Source organism: Leucoraja erinacea, chromosome 12, assembly GCF_028641065.1.
Source record: "Leucoraja erinacea ecotype New England chromosome 12, Leri_hhj_1, whole genome shotgun sequence".
Lineage (NCBI taxonomy): Eukaryota > Metazoa > Chordata > Chondrichthyes > Rajiformes > Rajidae > Leucoraja > Leucoraja erinaceus.
Window position 1 is genome coordinate 5736620 of NC_073388.1, and position 21624 is coordinate 5758243.

Below are 21624 nucleotides of genomic sequence, written 5' to 3' on the forward strand. Positions count from 1 at the left end.
CTCCCCTGACTCTCAGTCTGCAGAAACGTCACCCGTTCCTTCTCTATGGAGATGCTGCCTGTCCTGCTGAGCTACTCCAGCCTTTCCACGTGCACTAATTCTAGGAGTAGAATTAGGCCATTCGGACCATCGAGTCTACTCTGCCATTCAATCATCTCTGCCGTCTAATCCCATTCTCCTGCCTTCTCCCCATAACCCTTGACAGCTGTTCAAATCAAAAACTTGTGTGAGTCTGCCTTGTATATATCCACTGGCTTAAGGGGTAAGCCATTTAGAATGGAGATGAGGAAATACTTTTTCCACACAGTTCGAGTCTGGAATTCTCTGCCTCGGAGGGTGGTGGAGGCCAGTTCTCTGGATACTTTCAAGAGCGAGTTAGATAGGGCTCTTAAAGATAGCGGAGCCAGGGGGTATGGGGAGCAGGCAGGAACGTGGTACTGATTGTGGGTGATCGGCCATGATCACATTGAATGGCGATGTTGACTCGAAGGGCTGAATGGCCTACTCCTGCACCTATTTGTCTATTGACTTGGCCTCCACATCCCTCTGTGGCAATGAGTTCCACAGATTAACTACCCTCTGACTAAAGAAGTTCCTCCTCGCCTCCTTTCTAAAAGAGCGCCCTTTAATTCTGCGGCTATGACCAGCACCAGCACTACATCTGTTTTTGTATTCCAGTTCTCTTGCTATAAATGACAGCTTTTTGTGTCTATCTTCGGTGTAAACCAACATCTGCAGTTCCTTCCTACACCAAATTAATGCCTCTGTTTACTTTAGAGCCAGTCGGCTTCCTCTCCAGTTGTGACTGCTCCGGGTGGCTACTGGGTAACGAGAAGAGGAAAGTTGATCAACTCTTCCTCTGAAGATGCTGATGAGCCCGATGATGGAGGTGAGTTGGAATGTCATATCAAGTTTCCAACAGCAGGTGGCGCAGCTGGTGGAGCTGTCGCCTCGGCGCCAGAGACGCTGGTTCGATCCTGCCCTCGGGTGCTGCCTGTGCGGAGTTTGCACATTCACCCTGAGACTGCACGAGTTTCTATCAGGTGCCCTGATTTCCTCCCACGACCGAAGACAGTTGAGTTTGTAGGTTAATTGTCCCTTGTGTGTCGGAAGAAGATGCAAAAAAATGGGATAACATAGAAAGGGTGATCGATGTACGGCATGGACTCGGTGGGCTGAAGGGCCTGTTTCCTTGCTGTATCTTTCGGTCAATCCAGATTTATTTACAAAATGGTGTTAATTGGGTGCCTTCACATTGTTTGTGCTCCATTGTTTAACTTCGTAGGGAGATGTACAATTTGTTCCCAACAGAGTTTGCAGCAAGTACAGTAGAATTTTTATTACTTTACCTTAATCTTTAATGCCCTGATTTCCCCTTGTGTGGGGACTGTAGTAAGCAGATAGCAGCAGATACACCAAGTTTACAAGTGAGAATTGGATTGGTTGGCTTCAGCAGCTTGCCTGCCTGCCTTCATCTTTCTGTCAGAAACATTTGTTTTTAATAAGACGGTAATCGTACAATTGTTGAATCAATCTAATTTTGGCAAATATAAACTGCAGATAGCTGCACTGAGCAACAAGATTAAACAATACATGTACTCACCAAAAGGACAGCAGATCCTTTTATGCCAGCTGCTTACTGCAGTGGGGGTTTTTGTTTTAAGTTTTGCACCATTGAATTTTCTCCTCCAGAACCTTTAACTAACTCTTTACTCGGTCCCCAGGTGAATATCATGAAGACTTTCTGTATGCAGCAACAGGTTGGTATGCCACATATGAAACTAGTGCCATTTGTTGGGATCCTACAATTTTTGATAATTAACGGTTTAACACTTTCCCATCTCCAAGTTCATATAAATTTATGAAATGGTACTTAATTTTTCTGCATCGTGGAGAAACCTGGTTCATGTTGTTCATTCCTGCATGTGTTCAGATAAATACACTGAATAAAAATGCACTGGATATTGCTAAAACTTAAATTCAATTTTTGAACATAAAATTTAATTTAAATTCCCCAGTTTGATTTATTTTTTTATTTTTTTTATTTTCTCTGCTCTTCAAATCAATATGTTTGGCAGGGTTGTACACCAGAAACTTAACCAATCCCACACTGATACGGGACACAGAATGCTGGTTCGGCCGACATCTCTGGAGAAAAGGAATGGGTGACGTTTTGGGTTGGGACCTTCCTTCAGGCTGAATGTGGTGGGGGGGGGGGCTTGATCAAATAGGGAGCCAGCAACAGATGACTTGAGGATGGGTGGAGCCCACAAGGGTCCATTGTTGGCTGGGGAAGGTGTGATAACAAGAGGGATACAAGGATGCCAGCAGTGGAACTGGTAGGATGACTAGAATGTGCAAGAGGGGGGGAGGGACTGCAGGCATCGTGTGAAAATTGGAGAAATCAATATTCATGCCACTGGGTTTTAAAATGCCCAAGCCTTGTAAGAAGGTTTTCTATTCTGACCTCTCTGTCCTGGACCACCACCTTTGCCAGTGTGAGAGAGACCACATGCAAACTAGAAGAGCCTCATTCCTCTTGGGTAGCTACAGCACCAGTTTAGGTAGACCCCCCCCCTTCCATGTGCTGTAACAGATGCTCACCCTTCCCTTTTCCACATCTCATCTACTGTTCCATCATCTGGCTTCACATTTCACATCTCTTCTCAATATTTTTTTCAAACCATCCGGAAGTTAAACCCCCTCGCTTTGTATATACCAATCACTGATAGGCACAGAGTGCTAGAGTAACTCAGCGGGTCAGGCATCATCTCTGCAGAACATGGATAGGTGACGTTTCACACACTGCTGAAGTAATTCAGTGGGTCAGGCAACCTCTCTGGAGAACATGGATAGATGACTTTTCAGGTCGGGACCCTTCTTCAGAACTTGAGAGTTAGAGTTGCTGTCTTTGTAGCGCCAGAGACCCGGGTTCGATCCTGACTGCGGGTGCTGTCAGTACTTTTTCCCCGTGACTTGCATAGGTTTTCTCCAATGTCTCCGGTTTCCTCCCACGCTCAGAGACGTACAGTTTTGTAGGTTAATTGGTTTGGTGTAAATGTAAAAAAAATTGTCCCTAGTGTGTGTGTGTGTGTAGGATAGTGTTAATGTGCGGGGACCACTGGTCAGTGCAGGCTCGGTGGACTGAAGGGCCTGTTTCTGCGCTGAATCTCTAAACTAAACTAAAATACTTTTTTTTTTTTCTATTTGTATCAATGTCCTGCTGTATTTAATATTGTTGGATTCAGGATTTCAATCAAATGTTAGCAAGTGTATGGGAGTGTTTTAGGAAGGAACTGCAGATGCTGGTTTAAACTGAAGCTGGAGTAACTCAGTGGGACAGGCAGCATCTCTGGAGAGAAGAAATGGGTGACGATTCGGTTCGAGGCCCTTCAGACTAGCCTGGGGGAAGAGAAATGAGAGACATCGTAGATGTAGCGGGATATTAAGCAATGAATGAAAGACGTGAAAAAGTATTGTTAGCTGTTTGTTGGGTGAAAACTAGAAGCTCATGCGACTTGGGCGGGGGATGGATGGAGAGAGGGAATTCCGGGGTTATTTGATGTTGGGGAAATCAATATTCATACTACTGGGCTGTAAGCTGCCCAAGTGAAATATGAGATGCTGTTCTAATCTGTGCCTTATTTTTGAAATGTTATTTTGCAGATTCTGGATACTCTGATCCAACAATATACAGTGCAGCCGAGGCAACAGCTAATCTGGCAAGTGTGACTCTGTTTAAGAGTATATTTGAATATCTTTTCCTTATTCTGAACATGGCGTCAAGTTTGAAAGGGAACTTGACCCTTGTGTAATTAAACCAAATGGCCAGCTGGGTCCTATATGGCACCCAAACCCACTTCAGTTTAGAGATACAACGTGGAAACGGGCCCTTCAGTCCACCCGACCGTCGATTGCCCCGACAAATGTTCTATCTTACATGCACTAGGGACGTTTTACAAAAGCTAATTAACTTCCAAACCTGTACATCTTGGAATTTGGGAGGTGGCCTGAAGCGCCCGGAGAACCCTCACGGGGAGAATATACAACCTCTGCCCAGACAGCACCCCTAGTCGGGATCGAACCAGGGCCTGCAAGGCAACAACTCTACTGCTGCACCACTGAGGATGTTTCTACTAGTGGGAGAGTCTAGGACTAGAGGTCATAGCCTCCAGAGTTAGACGTCCTTTAAGAGATGAGGAGGAATTTCTTCAGTCAGAGGGTAGTGAATCTGTGGAATTCATCGCCAAAGAAGACTGGAAGCAACGTCAGTGGATATATTTGAGGCAGTGATAGATTCTTCTGTTAAAGAAGGAACTGCAGATGCTGGAAAATCGAAGGTACACAAAAATGCTGGAGAAACTCAGCGGGTGCAGCAGCATCTATGGAGCGAAGGAAATGGGCAACGTTTCGGGCTGAAACGTTGCCGATTTCCTTCGCTCCATAGATGCTGCTGCACCCGCTGAGTTTCTCCAGCATTTTTGTGTACCTCAGAGATAGATTCTTGATTAGTACGGGTGTCGGGGGTTATGGGGAGAAGGCAGGAGAATGGCATTAGGAGGGAGAGATAGATCAGCCATGATTAAATGTTGGGGGAGACCCGAAGGGCCAAATGGCCTATTTCTGTTCCTATCACTTGTGTTCTTGTGTGTGGGAAGGAACTGCAGATGCTGGTTTAAACCGAAGATAGACACAAAATGATGAAGTAACAGGCAGCATCTCTGGAGAGAAGGAACGGATGGCGTTCTTCCACACATGACTGTATTTGTTTGTTTTGTAGACTATTCAGGAGGGATGCTGTGCCATGGAGACTCCTCAGGACTGCCAAGTTGGCATGCACTGCAGCTACTCCCAGCAGGTATGTAACTCCACAGCAACTGTTTGGGGGTACATGTTCCTTCAGTGGGGCAGTAGACACACATTGCTGGAGTAACTCAGTTGGACAGGCAGCATCTCTGGAGAGAAGGGATGGGTGACGTTTCTTGTTGAGATCCTTGAGATTTGAAGAAGAGTCTCGACCCGAAACGTCACCCATTCTTTTTCAATGTGAATGCCTTTAATTTAGGGGATCTATGCATTATGCATATCGGTTTAAAAATAACTTTACTCTGTTAAGAAATAGTCTTGTAATTTCCCACAGAATGTAAGGTTGTGTTGTTAACTGAAATCTTGACCAATGATTACAGTATTGGCATTCTCCATCAAGTATGTATTAGAAAAATCTGCCTTCATGGTTTTATTGTCATGTCCCAAAATGAAGCAGTGACATTCTTTCTTGCAACAGAACACCAGATATGTAATCAGAACTCTGTAAAACCCATAATTGTGTTGGTATATAGACAATGGGTGCAGGAGTAGGCCATTCGGCCCTTCGAACCAGCACTGCCATTCAATGTGATCATGGCTGATCATCCCCAATCAGTACCCCGTTCCTGCCTTCTCCCCATATCCCCTGACTTTATTAACTTTAAGAGCCTTATCTAGCTCTCTTGAAAGTATCCGGAGAATAGGCCTCCACCACCCTCTGAGGCAGAGAATTCCACAGACTCACAACTCTGAGTGAAAAAGTGTTTCCTCGTCTCCGTTCTAAATGGCTTACCCCTTGTTCTTAAACTGTGGCCCCTGGTTTTGGACTCCCCCAACACCGGGAACATGTATCCTGCATCTAGCGTGTCCGAACCATTACTATTCTTATATGTTTGAATAAGATCTCCTCTCATCCTTCTGAACTCCAGAGTATACAAGCCCAGCCGCTCCACTCTATCACAATATGACAGTCCCGCCATCCCAGCAATTAACCTTGTCAACCTACGCTGAACTCCCTCAATGGCAAGAATGTCCTTCCTCAGATTTTGAGACCAAAACTGCACACAATACTCAAGGTGTGGTCTCACTAGGGCCCTGTACAACTGCAGAAGGACCCCCTTTGCTCCTATACTCAACTCCTCTTGTCATGCAGGCCAACATGCCATTTGCTTTCTTCACTGCCTGCTGTACCTGCATGCTTACTTTCAGTGACTGATGAACGTCAATGTGATATACACACCTGTGTGTGTTTTATATATAAAGTTGTGTACATGAGTGTTTATGATGCATACACACTGAACCTTTTTGTTTATTATAGTTTTAAAATACTGTTTGTGTGTGTATATGTAAATGCCCACACCTACATTAAAACAAACAATAGTGCATCATGAAAAATAATCTCCCCAAGTCTGCGTAGTTTGGAGGTTGTAGTGTTTAATAGCCTGATGGTTCCATTCAGATTTCAACAAGAGTTTTACTGATGGTGTAAACACTCCTAACTTGCTGTTTGCAGATGTTGGCGAATTCCGCAGTGATCTCTGCGTCCACTTGTGTGAGCGCCGCCTCTGTGTGTTTCTCCTCTAACTCTGGGGAAGCGAGTCAGCCTGCGGTCACCTACACGACCATGCCACAGCACGCCATGCCACCGCCTCTACTGGTGCCGTCCCATGCTGCCGGGATGCCAGGTATGGAGTGTCGGCTCGCCGAACATGCTTTGTCCTCCTCACTCTTTTTCATAATTTAGATTTGTGGTTCCAACATTGGTGCAGTGCAGAAGATTCTAAACACTCGATGCTCCGGGCCTGTTGTTTTTTAAAAGAGATGCAATGCGCCAACAGGCCCTTCGGCCCACCGAGTCCGCACCGATCAGCGATCCCCGCACATTAGCACTATTCACACTTTGGGGACTATTTTACATTTACACCAAGCCAATTAGTTTAGAAACCTGCACATCTTTGGATAGTGGGAGGAAACCAAAGATCTAGGAGAAAACCTACACGGGTCACGGAGAGAACGTACAAACTCCGTACAGACAGCACCCATAGTCGGGATCGAACCCGGGTCTCGGGCACTGTAAGGCAGCAACTCTACCGCTGCGCCACCCTGGCCAGTAGTGCTCGCTGGAGTTTAGAAGGATGAGGGGAACCTCATTGAAACTTGTCGAATAGGTCTGGATTGAGTGGGTGTGGAGGGGAAGTTTCCACTAGTGGGAGAGTCTAGGACCAGAGGGCACAGCCTTGGAATAAAAGAACATACCTTTTGGAAAGTGGAGGAGAAATTTGTTCGGTGGTGAATCTGTGGAACTCATTGCCATAGACGGCTGTGGAGGCCAAGTCAATGGGTATTTTTTAAAGCGGGGATTAATAGTTTCTTGATGAGTACGGGTGTCAAAGGTTACAAGGAGAATGGGTTGAGAGTGACAGATGGGTCGGCCATGATTGAACAGACCCTGGGTCAAATGACCTAATTCTACTCTAACTTATGAGCTAATGAACTTTTTATTCTATTTACGATATGGATACTTTATTTATCCCTGGAGGGAAACTGATCACGGATTTGAGTAATGGCAATCGTACACTTCTACATTAAGGCATTGCTTTATATGCTAGTTAGACCAAATGACTATTTATGGATTTTTTTTGTGCATTTGCCAATAGTTTGAATTATTTGGTTCGAAAATGTCCTTTTTCTAAAAAAAAATGAGATTGAACAGACTCTGGGTCAAATGACCTAATTCTACTCTAACTTATGAGCTAATGAACTTTTTATTTACGATTTGGATACTTTATTTATCCCTGGAGGGAAACTGATCACGGATTTGAGTAATGGCAATCGTACACTTCTACATTAAGGCATTGCTTTATATGTTAGTTAGACCAAATGACTACTTATGGATTTTTTTGTGCATTTGCCAATAGTTTGAAAAAAAAAAAAAACAATAGCTTAATGGTTAAATTGTAATATTATAAAATATCTGCAAGGTTCCATGATATACTCTGGGATCATTTCAAAAGGTTGGACAGATGTTGTTGTCCCTGAAATGCTGGAGATGGGTGTGGAGGGGGGGGGGGGGGGGGGAGAATTCTGAGAAATATCTGAAATCATGAGAAGGGCAGGCAGTCAGAACCTTTCTCACAAGATGGGGATATCAAAGGAGGGCATGGATTTCGGGTAAAAGGGGCAACGTTTGAAGATGCATGGGGCACTGTTTTTAAAATGGGCGAGTGCCTGAAACACTGGGGGTAGTGGTGGTGGTGGAGGCAGGTCCAATAGTGGCATTTAAGAGACTTTTGGAATGATGATGCTGGAAATAAAGTATGGTCCAAAGAAGGGTCTCGACCCAAGATATCACCCATTCCTTCTCACCAGCGATGCTGCCTGTCCCGCTGAGTTACTCCAGCATTGTGTCTATAATATGGATCGTGTTGTAGGTAGATAAGAGTTGGACTCCAGTCACCGGATAGCAGTCTGCAGTTTTAGTCTCCCAATTTTAGGAAGGACATTCTTGCTATTGAGGGAGTGCAGCGTAGGTTCACCAGGTTAATTCCCAGGATGGCATTTGTTGATAGAATGGAGTGGCTGGGCTTGTATACTCTGGAATATAGAAGGATGAGAGGGAATCTTATTGAAACGTAAGATTATTAAGGGATTGGGCACGCTAGAGGCAGGAAACGTGTTCCCACTGTTGGGGGAGTCCAGAACCAGCGGCCACAGTTTAAGAGTAAGGGGTAGTCCATTTCGGACTGAGATGAGGAAAAATCTTTTCACCCAGAGAGTTGTGAATCTGTGGAATACTCTGAAGGCGGTGGAGGCCATTTCTCTGGATGCTTTCAAGAGAGTTGGATAGGGCTCTTAAAGATAACAGTCAAGTGATATGGGGAGAAGGCAGGAACGGGGTACTGATTGTGGATGATCAGCCATGATCACAGTGAATGGGAGTGCTGGCTTATGGCCTACTGCACCTATTGTCTATTGCCTTGATATCCTTGGCACAGACATTGGAGACAAAGAGCCTGCTCCTGTGTTGTACTGTTCTACGGTATACTGCACGAGTCAAAGATCAGCAACCATACAGCCCATTCTAATTCCATTTACTTGCCTTCCATATTTACGTTGGCCTTCATAGTTAAGGGGCTGTCCCACTGTCGGAGCTAATTCAAGAGTTCTCCCGAGTTTCCCTTGATTTGAACTCTGAGAATTACGGTAATAGCCACTCGTAGGTACTCGGGGCTCTCGTGGACATTTTTCAACATGTTGAAAAATCTTCAAGAGCTTACTGTGTTTCCCGAGTACCTGCTATTAGTGTTACGAGCCGCTAAGAGACATCCTGAGCTCCGATGCACCCGCTACGTACATTCTACGTGATAAGGGGGAAATTTTTTAGGACCGAGATGAGGAAAACTTTTTTCACACAGAGTGGTGAATCTCTGGAATTCTCTGCCGCAGAAGGTAGTTGAGGCCAGTTCATTGGCTATATTTAAGAGGGAGTTAGATGCGGCCCTTGTGGCTAAAGGGATCAGGGGGTATGGAGAGAAGGCAGGAACAGGATTCTGAGTTGGATGATCAGCCATGATCATATTGAATGGCGGTGCAGACTCGAAGGGCCGAATGGCCTACTCCTGCACCTATTTTCGATGTTTCTGTTACCACGAGTTTTTTTTGTTTTTTTTAAACTCGGGAGAGCTCTTGAATTACCTCGTACTGTGGGACAGGCCCTTAAGAATTAAAAAGGGATCCTTTGATAGGCCAGAGAGATACTAGTACACTGTGGATGGCTCGATTGTAATCATGTACAGTCTTTTGGCTCGTGGTTAGCACGCAACAAAAGCTTTTCACTGTACCTCAGTACACGTGACAATAAACTGAACTCGCAGTGGGTGGCAATTTGCTATTGTAGCCAAGGGAATGAAGTGCAAAGATTAAAGCAAGGAAGATCAGATCTGGAGAACTACACCGTGTGCATTTGCTGCCGTTTATACTCTTCCCACTTGCACCTGTTCACATTTAGCAAGTGGGCATCAACATTGAATTAAGCAGTGCGAGTGGAGTGGATGCTGTGAGCAGTTCAAGTAGATGTTCACCTGTAATTAAAGTGGAGGGTGTTTAAATGCCTCGTGTGCACTGGGGCCAGAACAATGAAGTTGGTTTGTGGCGGCTTTACAGCACATTAAATGCAACAACACAACTAACCTGCAATAAATCGTCCATTGTACTAGGTGCACCTGGCAATAATAATGCTATCCAAAGTACGTGGTGCATCCTTAGCAGACAAGTCCAGAGTCAAAATACTGAATTGTAGGAGCTGATTTACTCACAAAGACGAGTGTGCTGGAGTAACTCAGTGGGTCAGGCAGCATCTATGGACAACATGGGTTGTGCTTGGGCAACTTACACCTCAGTGGTAGGAATATTGACTTAACTTCAAGTAGCCCTTGCTTTCCCTCGCTCTCCATCTGTCCCCTTCTCAGTTTACCGACTAGTCTGACTTTTCCACTGATTACATTTTTTCCTTTGTAACCTCCTGGCTAAAAATGACCTATTCTACATAATCCTTGAACTCATCTCCTTTGATCTAATTTTCACACGTTGCTCTTCCTTATCTCTGACTCCCTCTCCCCTGACTCTCGGTCTGAAGAAGGGTCTCGACCCGAAACGTCACCTATTCCTTCTCTCCATAGATGCTGCCTCACCCGCTGAGTTTCTCCAGCATTTTTGGCTACCGTTGATTTTTCCGGCATCTGCAGTTCTTAAACAAGGAACTGCAGAATCTGGTTTACTAAAAAAGTTTTATTTAATTCACATGTTTAATTAATGTTTTATTATTAATGTTTTATGTGTCATTCCTAACTGTCATTGTCATGGCACTTGTGGGCGGAGCACCAAGGCAAATTCCTTGCATGTGAATACTTGGCCAATAAACTTATTCATTCAAAAGATAAAAGTGCTGGAGTAACGCAGTGGGCCAGGCAGCATCTGTGGAGGACAAGGATAGGTGACATTCCAGGTTGGGACCCTTCAGTCTGAATGTGGTTGGTGGGGACAGAAATCCTGGCTTGTGATGAGTGGAAACAGCTGAGGGGTTTTAATTGCCAGCTTGTTGGGCAGAGATGAAATGATAGATAAAGGTGGAAGAGGTTTGAATTGTGAAGCCTGCGGAAGGAATATTGGTGGAGGGCTCTTGAGGCTAACGGAATCGAGGGATATGGGGAGAAAGCAGGAACGGGGTACTGATTCTGGGTGATCAGCCATGATCATATTGAATGGCGGTGCAGGCTCGAAGGGCCGATTGGCCTACTCCTGCACCTATTTTACATGTTTCTATAGGTGGATGAAGTGTAGGAAGTAACTGCGGATGCTGGTTTACACCGAGGATGGACACTAAATGCTGCTGTAACTCGGCGGGACAGGCAGCATCTCTGGAGAGAAGGAATGGGTGGCGTTTTGGTTCGACGAAGGTTGACCCGCAAGGTCACCGATTTCTTCTCTCCAGAGATGCTGCCTGTCCTGCAGAGTTACTCCAGCATTGTGTCTGAAGGGCAGAAGGAAGGGGGCACAGGGAGCGGAGTTGTTTGCTGGTTAGCTAACTAAATTGGAGTGGCTCTTCAATGGCTTTGGGATTTGGGTTATAAGGTGTAGAAGTGATGGGTGTAGAATTAGGCTATTCAGCCCATCAAATCTACTCGAATCTTTCAATCATGGCTGATCTATCTCTCCCTCCTAAGCCCCTTCTCCTGCCTTCTCACCATCACCACTGACACCCGCACTATTCAAGAAATAAATCTGATTTTAATCTGCAGAATTTCATATTTTCATTTTGCTAAATTTCAACAACCCCCCCCACCCCCCGGCTGCCAAAGCTACAGCAAATTGTGTTACAGAAAACCAGAAGTATCTTTGTCAGTGATCATTCCTGACTATGGTTTAGGGCTCTTAAACAAGCCTGCATGGATTTAACATAAGCCGCACACACTGGTCACATTCTGCTTGTACAAGTATCGTCTGTAAACATTGGCATCTGTAATACAAACTGCGAGTATGGCTTCCAAAATACTGCGGCATTAAATCTGGCTGGCATGCACCAAGTTGGAACGGATTTGATTTCATTTCGGATTGAAATGAGAAAGCCAGTCGGAGCCTTCAAATCCAGTTTCGCAATTCTGGAAGATGTGCAGCAGAACGCATTTCCTTTCCATCCCTCCACCGTGCCTTGATACTGTTAGCTAATAAATCAGACTGACCTGAAAGCTCCAGCTGAAATTTCCATTCTATGTTGTGTGTGTGTGTGTATATACTGCTGGTCTGTGATCACGGAGCTTCAGAAATTATCCTTCCATTATAAGGTGGATAAAAATGCTGGAGAAACTCAGCGGGTGAGATTCAAAATTCAAAAAAATTCAAATTCAAATTCAATTTTAATTGTCATTGTCAGTGTACAGTACAGAGACAACGAAATGCAGCATCTATGGAGCGAAGGAATAGGTGACGTTTCGGGTCGAGACCCTTCTGGAAACTCAGTGGGTGAGGCAGCATCTATGGAGCGAAGGAATAGGTGACGTTTTGGGTCGAGACCCGGAAGGGTCTCGACCCGAAACGTCACCTATTCCTTCGCTCCATAGATGCTGCCTCACCCGCTGAGTTTCTCCAGCATTTTTGTCCACCTTCGATTTTTCTTCTTAAACATCCATTCTAAAGTTCAGTTTATTGTCACTTGTACCGAGGTACAGTGATGAGCTTTTGTTACGTGCCATCCAGTCGGCAGAAAGACAATTCGTGATTAGAACCGAGCCATTCACAGTGGAAAAGGGAATAACGTTTAGTCCCAAGTAAAGCCAGAAATGTCCGATCAAGGATAGTCCAAGGGTCACCAATGAGGTAGATAGTAGTTCAGGACTGCCTTCTGGTTGTGGTGGGATGGTTCAGTTGCCTGATAACAGCCGGGAAGAAACTGTCCCTGAATCTGGAGGTGTGTGTTTTGTTCTGAGTGATGCTGTGTTGCACTGCAGTGCTGTTTATGTGGTTTTTAAGCTGTGCCGAAGTTAGAATTCAATTTGCATGTAAGAGTGCATTTGTGTAGCAAAACAATTCTTCACGTTGCAAGTGTAACAATGGCTTTGAGATGGGGGGGGAAAAGCACGCTCATGTCATGGTCCTTGCACTATCGTGCAACTCCACTAGATGGTGCACTCAGTCTTGCACAAACATCAAGGTAGCCAAACCAAAAAAGCTTCCAGCTTTTCACACAATCTGTATATTTTTGCATTATTTTCATGGAATCGCTGTGATAGTGTGGAAACTGGATTCAGCCCAACTTGCCAGCACGTCCCAGCACCACTAGTCCCACCTGCCTGTATTTGGTCCATATCCCTCCAAACCTGTTCTATCCATGTACCTGTCTAACTGTTTCTTAAACGTTGGGATAGTCCCAGCCTCGACTACCTCCTCTGGCAGCTCGTTCCACACACCCACCGCCCTTTTCCTTTCGAAGCTGCACAAACTGAGAGATGTTGAAAGTGTGGATGAAAAAGTTCCACAAAATAATCATATCCCCAACCAAAAATGTTTGTGATTAAAAACCAAAAATGCTGGAAAATCTCTGCTGGTCAGTTAGCGCCTGTGGAGAGGGGAAGCTTGCATTTATTGAACTTTTAAATTCAGAATGGAAAGTCCACGCTGACACAGATGAGAGTGGACGAGACCTTGTGTGAAAGGTGGCAAAGGGCCTGTTTCCATGGGAGGACTCCAGCTTTTTGTCTATCCTCTCTAGAACTTGGTGTTATTCAACCATTGCTTGTCGAGGTTTTCAAGTTGGGCTTACCAGCTGGAATATTGGTGCACTCTGCTTCCCTTAGTGTTCAATTCTCAACGTGTTCTGTTTTTCTTTCAATGAGGTCCTCTTCCTGAAATGGGTGAGGCGATGACTTCTCCCGCTCCCCCACCATATTCCTGTGATCCCAACGGCAATGACCTACCTCAAGGTGAGGCCCTGTTACACTGAACGCAGCCCAATGCCACTCGATGATTTGTGTCGCTTTGTACTGAATCTGTTTTCTTTTTCTTAGATAGGAAGGTGGTTCAGTATTACTTCAACCTTGGCTTGCAGGTGAGTTTCTCCCCGGTTAGGGGATCACCAATAAGTTTATAGATACAGAATGAAATTGAAAGGCCTGTAACGGGTTGGTGCCTTTACTGAACTGGTATAGAAGGCAAAAACTAAATGGTCTACCCCTTATTCTTAAACTGTGACCCTTGGTTCTGGACTCTCCCAACATGTGGAACATTCCCCCTGCATTCTAGCCTGTCCAATCCCATAATAATTTTATGTTTCTATAAGATCACCACTCATCCTTCTAAATTCCAGTGACTACAAGCCCAGTCGTACCATTCTTTCATCATAAGTCAGTCCCGCCATTCAGGGAATTAACCTGGTGAACCTACACTGCACTCAATAGCAAGGAATTAAGTTTGTTAATGCCGTCTGTACAGCTTTTGTTTTGCATGCAGTCTAAGATCAGACCACTCCATAACTGAATACAAGCAGAGACACGGCATGCTGGAGTAACTCAGCAGGTCAGGTAGCTTCTGTGGAGAACATAGATAGGTGACGTTTTGGTTGTGGACCCATCTTCAGACTGATTGTAGTGGGTGGGGGAAAAGAACAGTTTGGAGAGGAAGGGCAGGACCAAGCCTGGCATGTGCTGGGAAGACAATGTCCAGGGTATTCTTGCTTGGCAGGAACAAAGGCCACAGATTAAAATCAAAGGCATGAGACAAAAGAATTGAAGGATTGCAATCCAGTCTATACAACTTGTGTGGTCCTACATACATCAGAGTGCACTGCTTTTTCTTGGCTTCAGCAGAATATATATTTCAACATAAACAGAATATATATTTCAGCATAAATGCTGGAGTAACTCAGCGGGTCAGACAGCACCTCTGGAGGAAAGGGATAGGTGATGTTTCAGGTCGAGATTCTTCATCACACGAATGGAAAAGGGTCTTGATATCTGAAGGGTCCTGACCTGAAACGTCACCCGTTCTCCAGAGATGCTGCGTGTACCGCTGATTTACCACAGCACTATGTCTGTCTTTGGTGTAAACCACCATCTGTAGTTCCCTCCTGTACGTATACTTCAACATATTTGTTTTGAAATGAAGGAACAATGTTCATCTGGGGATTCACTTCCCCAATGTGCTTTTCCATTCCCCGCTGTCTAACTGATGCATAAGTGCAGTTTTTCTGAAAGCCTATTCTTCAGAAAAAATTATCCTTCCATTATAAGGTGGATAAAAATGCTGGAGAAACTCAGCGGGTGAGATTCAAAATTCAAAATTCAAATTCAAATTCAAATTCAATTTAATTGTCATTGTCAGTGTACAGTACAGAGACAACGAAATGCAGCATCTATGGAGCGAAGGAATAGGTGACGTTTCGGGTCGAGACCCTTCTGGAAACTCAGTGGGTGAGGCAGCATCTATGGAGCGAAGGAATAGGTGACGTTTCGAGTCGAGACCCGGAAGGGTCTCGACCCGAAACGTCACCTATTCCTTCGCTCCATAGATGCTGCCTCACCCGCTGAGTTTCTCCAGCATTTTTGTCCACCTTCGATTTTTCTTCTTAAACATCCATTCTAAAGTTCAGTTTATTGTCACTTGTACCGAGGTACAGTGATGGGCTTTTGTTACGTGCCATCCAGTCGGCAGAAAGACAAGTCGTGATTACAACCAAGCCATTCACAGTGGAAAAGGGAATAACGTTTAGTCCCAAGTAAAGCCAGAAATGTCCGATCAAGGATAGTCCAAGGGTCACCAATGAGGTAGATAGTAGTTCAGGACTGCCTTCTGGTTGTGGTGGGATGGTTCAGTTGCCTGATAACAGCCGGGAAGAAACTCCCTGAATCTGGAGGTGTGCATTTTGTTCTGAGTGATGCTGTGTTGCACTGCAGTGCTGTTTATGTGGTTTTTAAGCTGTGCCGAAGTTAGAATTCAATTTGCATTTAAGAGTGCATTTGTGTAGCAAAACAATTCTTCACGTTGCAAGTGTAACAATGGCTTTGAGATGGGGGGGGGGAAAGCACGCTCATGTCATGGTCCTTGCACTATCGTGCAACTCCACTAGATGGTGCACTCAGTCTTGCACAAACATCAAGGCAGCCAAACCAAAAAAGCTTCCAGCTTTTCACACAATCTGGATATTTTTGCATTATTTTCATGGAATCACAGTGATACAGTGTGGAAACGGGATTCAGCCCAACTTGCCAGCACGTCCCAGCACCACTAGTCCCACCTGCCTGTATTTGGTCCATATCCCTCCAAACCTGTTCTATCCATGTACCTGTCTAACTGTTTCTTAAACGTTGGGATAGTCCCAGCCTCGACTACCTCCCCTGGCAGCTCGTTCCACACACCCACCACCCTTTTCCTTTCGAAGCTGCACAAACTGAGAGATGTTGAAAGTGTGGATGGAAAAAATTCCACAAAATAATCATATCCCCAACCAAAAATGTTTGATTTAAAAACCAAAAATGCTGGAAAATCTCTGCTGGTCAGTTAGCGCCTGTGGAGAGGGGAAGCTTGCATTAATTTAACTTTTAAATTCAGAATGGAAAGTCCACGCTGACACAGATGAGAGTGGACGAGACCTTGTGTGAAAGGTGGCAAAGGGCCTGTTTCCATGGGAGGACTCCAGATTTTTGTCTATCCTCTCTAGAACTTGGTGTTATTCAACCATTGCTTGTCGCGGTTTTCAAGTTGGGCTTACCAGCTGGAATATTGGTGCACTCTGCTTCCCTTAGTGTTCAATTCTCAACGTGTTCTGTTTTTCTTTCAATGAGGTCCTCTTCCTGAAATGGGTGAGGCGATGACTTCTCCCGCTCCCCCGCCATATTCCTGTGATCCCAACGGCAATGACCTACCTCAAGGTGAGGCCCTGTTACACTGAACGCAGCCCAATGCCACTCGATGATTTGTGTCGCTTTGTACTGAATCTGTTTTCTTTTTCTTAGATAGGAAGGTGGTTCAGTATTACTTCAACCTTGGCTTGCAGGTGAGTTTCTCCCCGGTTAAGGGGATTACCAGTAAGTTTATAGATACAGAATGAAATTGAAAGGCCTGTAACGGGTTGGTGCCTTTACTGAACTGGTATAGAAGGCAAAAACTAAATGGTCTACCCCTTATTCTTAAACTGTGACCCTTGGTTCTGGACTCTCCCAACATGTGGAAAATTTCCCCTGCATCTAGCCTGTCCAATCCCATAAGAATTTTATGTTTCTATAAAATCACCACTCATCCTTCTAAATTCCAGTGAATACAAGCCCAGTCGTACCATTCTTTCATCATAAGTCAGCCCCGCCATTCAGGGAATTAACCTGGTGAACCTACACTGCACTCAATAGCAAGGAATTAAATTTGTTAATGCCGTCTGTACAGTGGAAAGCTTTTGTTTTGCATGCAGTCCAAGATCAGACCACAAGCAGAGACACGGCATGCTGGAGTAACTCAGCAGGTCAGGTAGTTTCTGTGGAGAACATAAATAGGTGACGTTTTGGTTGTGGACCCATCTTCAGACTGATTGTAGTGGGTGGGGGAAAAGACCAGTTGGGAGAGGAAGGGCGGGACCAAGCCTGGCATGTGCTGGGAAGACAATGTCCAGGGTATTCTTGCTTGGCAGGAAGAAAGGCCACAGATTAAAATCAAAGGCATGAGATAAAAGAATTGAAGGATTGTAATCCAGTCTATACAACTTGTGTGGTCCTACATACATCAGAGTGCACTGCTTTTTCTTGGCTTCAGCAGAATATATATTTCAACATAAACAGAATATATATTTCAGCATAAATGCTGGAGTAACTCAGCGGGTCAGACAGCACCTCTGGAGGAAAGGGATAGGTGATGTTTCAGGTCGAGATTCTTCATCACACGAATGGAAAAGGGTCTTGATATCTGAAGGGTCCTGACCCGAAACGTCACCCGTTCTCCAGAGATGCTACATGTACCGCTGAGTTACCACAGCACTATGTCTGTCTTCGGTGTAAACCACCATCTGTAGTTCTCTCCTGTATGTATACTTCAACATATTTGTTTTGAAATGAAGGAACAATGTTCATCTGGGGATTCACTTCCCCAATGTGCTTTTCCATTCCCCGCTGTCTAACTGATGCAATAAGTGCAGTTTTTCTTGAAAGCCTATTTGAAAGCCAACAACACTAAAATGGCTGGTGCTGTCAGCGTTTAGCATGGGCCGAGTAGCAGAATGCTTTAGTGAATTTGTGACGGCTTTTATCTTGTTGAAGATCAGTGGTAGATACTTTGGAGTTTGATATTATTATGACCCGAGAGTTTGGAGCTGCATAAGCATTTTGTGTTCGCATCTGTTGTATGAATTATTTAGCCATGAATCCTGGTTTTGAAATAATTGCTTCCCCCTTGTTGTGCAAACCGCGTGTATTTGACTGAGCAAGGCATGAATGTTGTGGTTTGTCTTTCATCACCAAGTGCGTTGTGTGTTTTTGTTTCTAGTGCTGCCACCAGAGCTACTGGCCGTCTGTGGTGTACATGCCCCCGCATCAGCCGCTGGATGTCCATCCAGTGTTCCCGGCAACCGCTCAGTTTGTTGAGCACTCGCCAGCGCCGCCACCTTACGGTGATGGTGGCAGAAACGATGAGCATTCCAGTTCCTCTGACACCTCTTACAACGGCAAGTTGCGTCTTGACCTGATGGGGGGAAATGCGCGTGTAAATCCTGCTAGCCTTGCCCATTACCCGAACATCTTGTGTGTCAGATGAAGGGTGGTAGAGTTGCTGCCTCGCAGTGCCAGAGACCCAGGTTCGATCCTGACTGTCTGTACGGAGTTTGCACGTTCTCCCTGTGACCGTGTAGGTCCCTCCCACACTCCCACACATGCAGGTTGGTAGTCACTTAGTGTGTAGGATGGAATTGGCGTTCGGGCTATTGCTGGCCGGCACCGACTCGGTGGGCCGAAGGGCCTGTTTCCGTGCTCTATCTCTAAACTTTCAGCAAATCTTTCCAAAATCCCATGTCTAAAATTTCTAAGGAAAATTGTTCAAACGTCAATTACTGCACAAATTTTGGTGTGAATCGTGAGTTCATTGGTTATAGCAGCCAAATGAGTCCATTCAGCCCATCAAGTCTACTCTGCCATTTAATCATGGCTGATCTAGTGCTCCCTCTTAACCCCATTCTCCTGTCTTCTTCCTAACCCCTGACACCCGTACTAATTAGTCAGTAATTTCATAAACATTTTTATGTTTAATGTTAAATTTTATAGTGTTGTTTATCTTATTTGTGCTGCAATGGCCACTCAAATTTCACTGGATCAATTGGTGTATGTGACAATAAATGCCCTTTGTTCCCACTTAAAAAAAAATATCCATTTACTTGACCTCAATAACATTTACATGACCTCCACAACCGTCTGTGGCAATGAATTCCACAGATTCACTACCCTCTGACCAAATAAATTCCTCCTCATTTTTCTGAAGATGCGTCCTTTAATTCTAAGGCTAAGCCCTCTGATCCTAGTCTCTCATGCTAGTGGAAACATCCCCTCCATATCCAATGTTTTTCTCATCTCGGTCCTAAAAGACTTCCCCCCCTTATCCTTAAACTGTGACCCCCTTGTTCTGGACTTCCACAACATCGGGAATAATCTTCCTGCATCTAGCCTGACCAACCCCTTAAGAATTTTGTTAAGAAGTTTCTTTAAGATCCCCCCCCCCTCAATCTCCTAAATTCTAGCGTGTACAAGCCGAGTCTATCCAGTCTTTCTTCATATGAAAGTCCTGACATCCCAGGAATCAGTCTGGTGAACCTTCTCTGTACTCCCTCTATGGCAAGAATGGCTTTCCATTGAATTCCATTGTCCTATCTGGGACACATGACAATAAAACACTCTTTACTCTTGATACTCCGAAGACTGTTTTGTTGGCTTGGTATAATTGCAAACTATCCCTAGCCTGTGTAGGATTGTGTGCGGGGATCGCTGGTCGGTGCGGACTCAGTGGGCCGAAGGGCCTGTTTCCACAATGTATCTAAACTAAACTTGAGGGAAATGGGTTGCTGTGTTTGTTTTCTGTACTAATGGACTGCCATTATTTTGCAGGTTACACTGCTGCAGAGGCTCAACCAGCCCCACAGTCGACAGTGTATTATCCAGTGCTGACGGACCAATACGTTCCACAGCCTCTTTCTACCTACGATCCTTGCATCCCTGTGACAACCACACTTCACCATGTTGGCCCTTGGTATCCGGCAAGCCAGCTATGTCCTAACTCCAGGATTCAGACCACGACATGCCCAGCCCTCCCCCCTCCGCTCAATTACGTTGCATCTGCCAGCCAGCCGACCCACTATGTACCTCACTAACTTATGGAAGTGCCTTTCTGGTTCCGCAGACCCAACTCCAAGCAGATTGTTGACTTAATTCCCTCCTTGCATGGTGCACCCCACCCTCTAGTTTGAATATTTTCACCAGTCACGATAAAAAAATCTACCATCTGACATGTTTGGTGTTTTGGTAAATGGGGATTTTTCTCACCAATTCTGTGTGTGCTTTTTTTCCTCGGTCTGGCTGGTAAAATTCCCCAAGTATATTTGCAGACCAAAAAAAATGTGCACCGGTTAATAAGTAAATGTTTCTCCTTCAATACCACCTTCCCCACCCCCCTTCAATCTTGATCTTCAAGCGACAAGTGTTCATGTTTTTTCTGTCACTGCACAATGTCAACAGAAGTTCAACTTGCCAATTTGAAGATTGACGGTGAATCTGGATTCTGGCGAAGAACTCTTGCACCACGTATATTGCCTTCCGCAGGGATATTGTCCCTACTTGACATTGTTTAAATGAACATGCCTTCAGTATCACTTCTACCTCAACTTTGGTGTGTGCCTTGTCTTCAAGGCCTGTGTGTATGTTGTCGTCCAGAGTCCAGCTCGGCTGAAAACGTTGACTTTCTCTTGGTTTGTTGGGCGACTGAAGAATGTTTGGCACTGATATTTTTCTTTTTGTTCAAGACTCTTGATGTCCGTGGCTTTGTTGCCAAGAAGCTGGTGTTATTGTGGGTTCCTAACGTTGAAGCAATAAAACTCGAGCACTGCAAACTGTTTCTGTGTCCGTGTGCTGCTTTTGCAGGTAATAGACAATAGGTGTGGGAGTAGGCCATTCAGCCCTTCAAGCCAGCACCACCATTCACTGTGATCATGGCTGATCATCCACAATCAGTACCCCGTTCCTGCCTTCTCCCCATAATCCCTTGACTCCGCTATCTTTGAGAGCTCTTTCTAACTCTCTCTCAGAGAATTGGCCTCCACTGCCCTCTGAGGCAGAGAATTCCACATATTCACAACTCTCTGGGTGACAAAGATTTTCATTGTCTCTGTTCAAAATGGCCTACCCCTTATTCTTAAACGGTGGACCCTGGTTCTGGACTCCCCTAACACCAGGAACATGTTTCCTGCCTCTAGTGTGTCCAATCCCTTAATCTTATGTTTCAATAAGATTCCCTCTCATCCTTCTAAATTCCAGAGTATACAAGCCCAGCTGCTTGATTCTATCAATATATGACAGTCCCGCCATCCCAGAACTTAACCTGGTGAATCTACGCTGCTCTCCTTCAATAGCAAGAATGTCCTTAAATTTGGAGTCCAAAACTGCACACAATACTCCAGGTGTGGTCTCACTAGGGCCTCTTTGCTCCTATACTCAACTCCTCTTGTTATGAAGGCCAACATGCCATTAGCTTTCTTCACTTCAGTGTGGTGGGCATTGTTAGCGTTTATTTCAAGAGGGCTAGATTACAAAA

General features: G+C 45.0%; 1 protein-coding gene across 1 annotated transcript in view; it reads left to right on the forward strand.

Moving 5' to 3' along the window:
* Positions 1-21055, forward strand: part of alg13 (ALG13 UDP-N-acetylglucosaminyltransferase subunit) — a 70684-nt gene extending 49629 nt beyond the window's left edge. The window contains exons 22-29 of the mRNA XM_055644186.1: positions 778-889; positions 3667-3722; positions 4781-4858; positions 6320-6491; positions 16638-16724; positions 16809-16849; positions 18322-18537; positions 19871-21055. Coding sequence (XP_055500161.1) covers positions 778-889; positions 3667-3722; positions 4781-4858; positions 6320-6491; positions 16638-16724; positions 16809-16849; positions 18322-18537; positions 19871-20188 — 1080 coding nt within the window. The 3' untranslated portion in view covers positions 20189-21055. The remainder of the gene's footprint in view (positions 1-777; positions 890-3666; positions 3723-4780; positions 4859-6319; positions 6492-16637; positions 16725-16808; positions 16850-18321; positions 18538-19870) is intronic.
* The last annotated feature ends 569 nt before the right edge of the window (positions 21056-21624 follow it).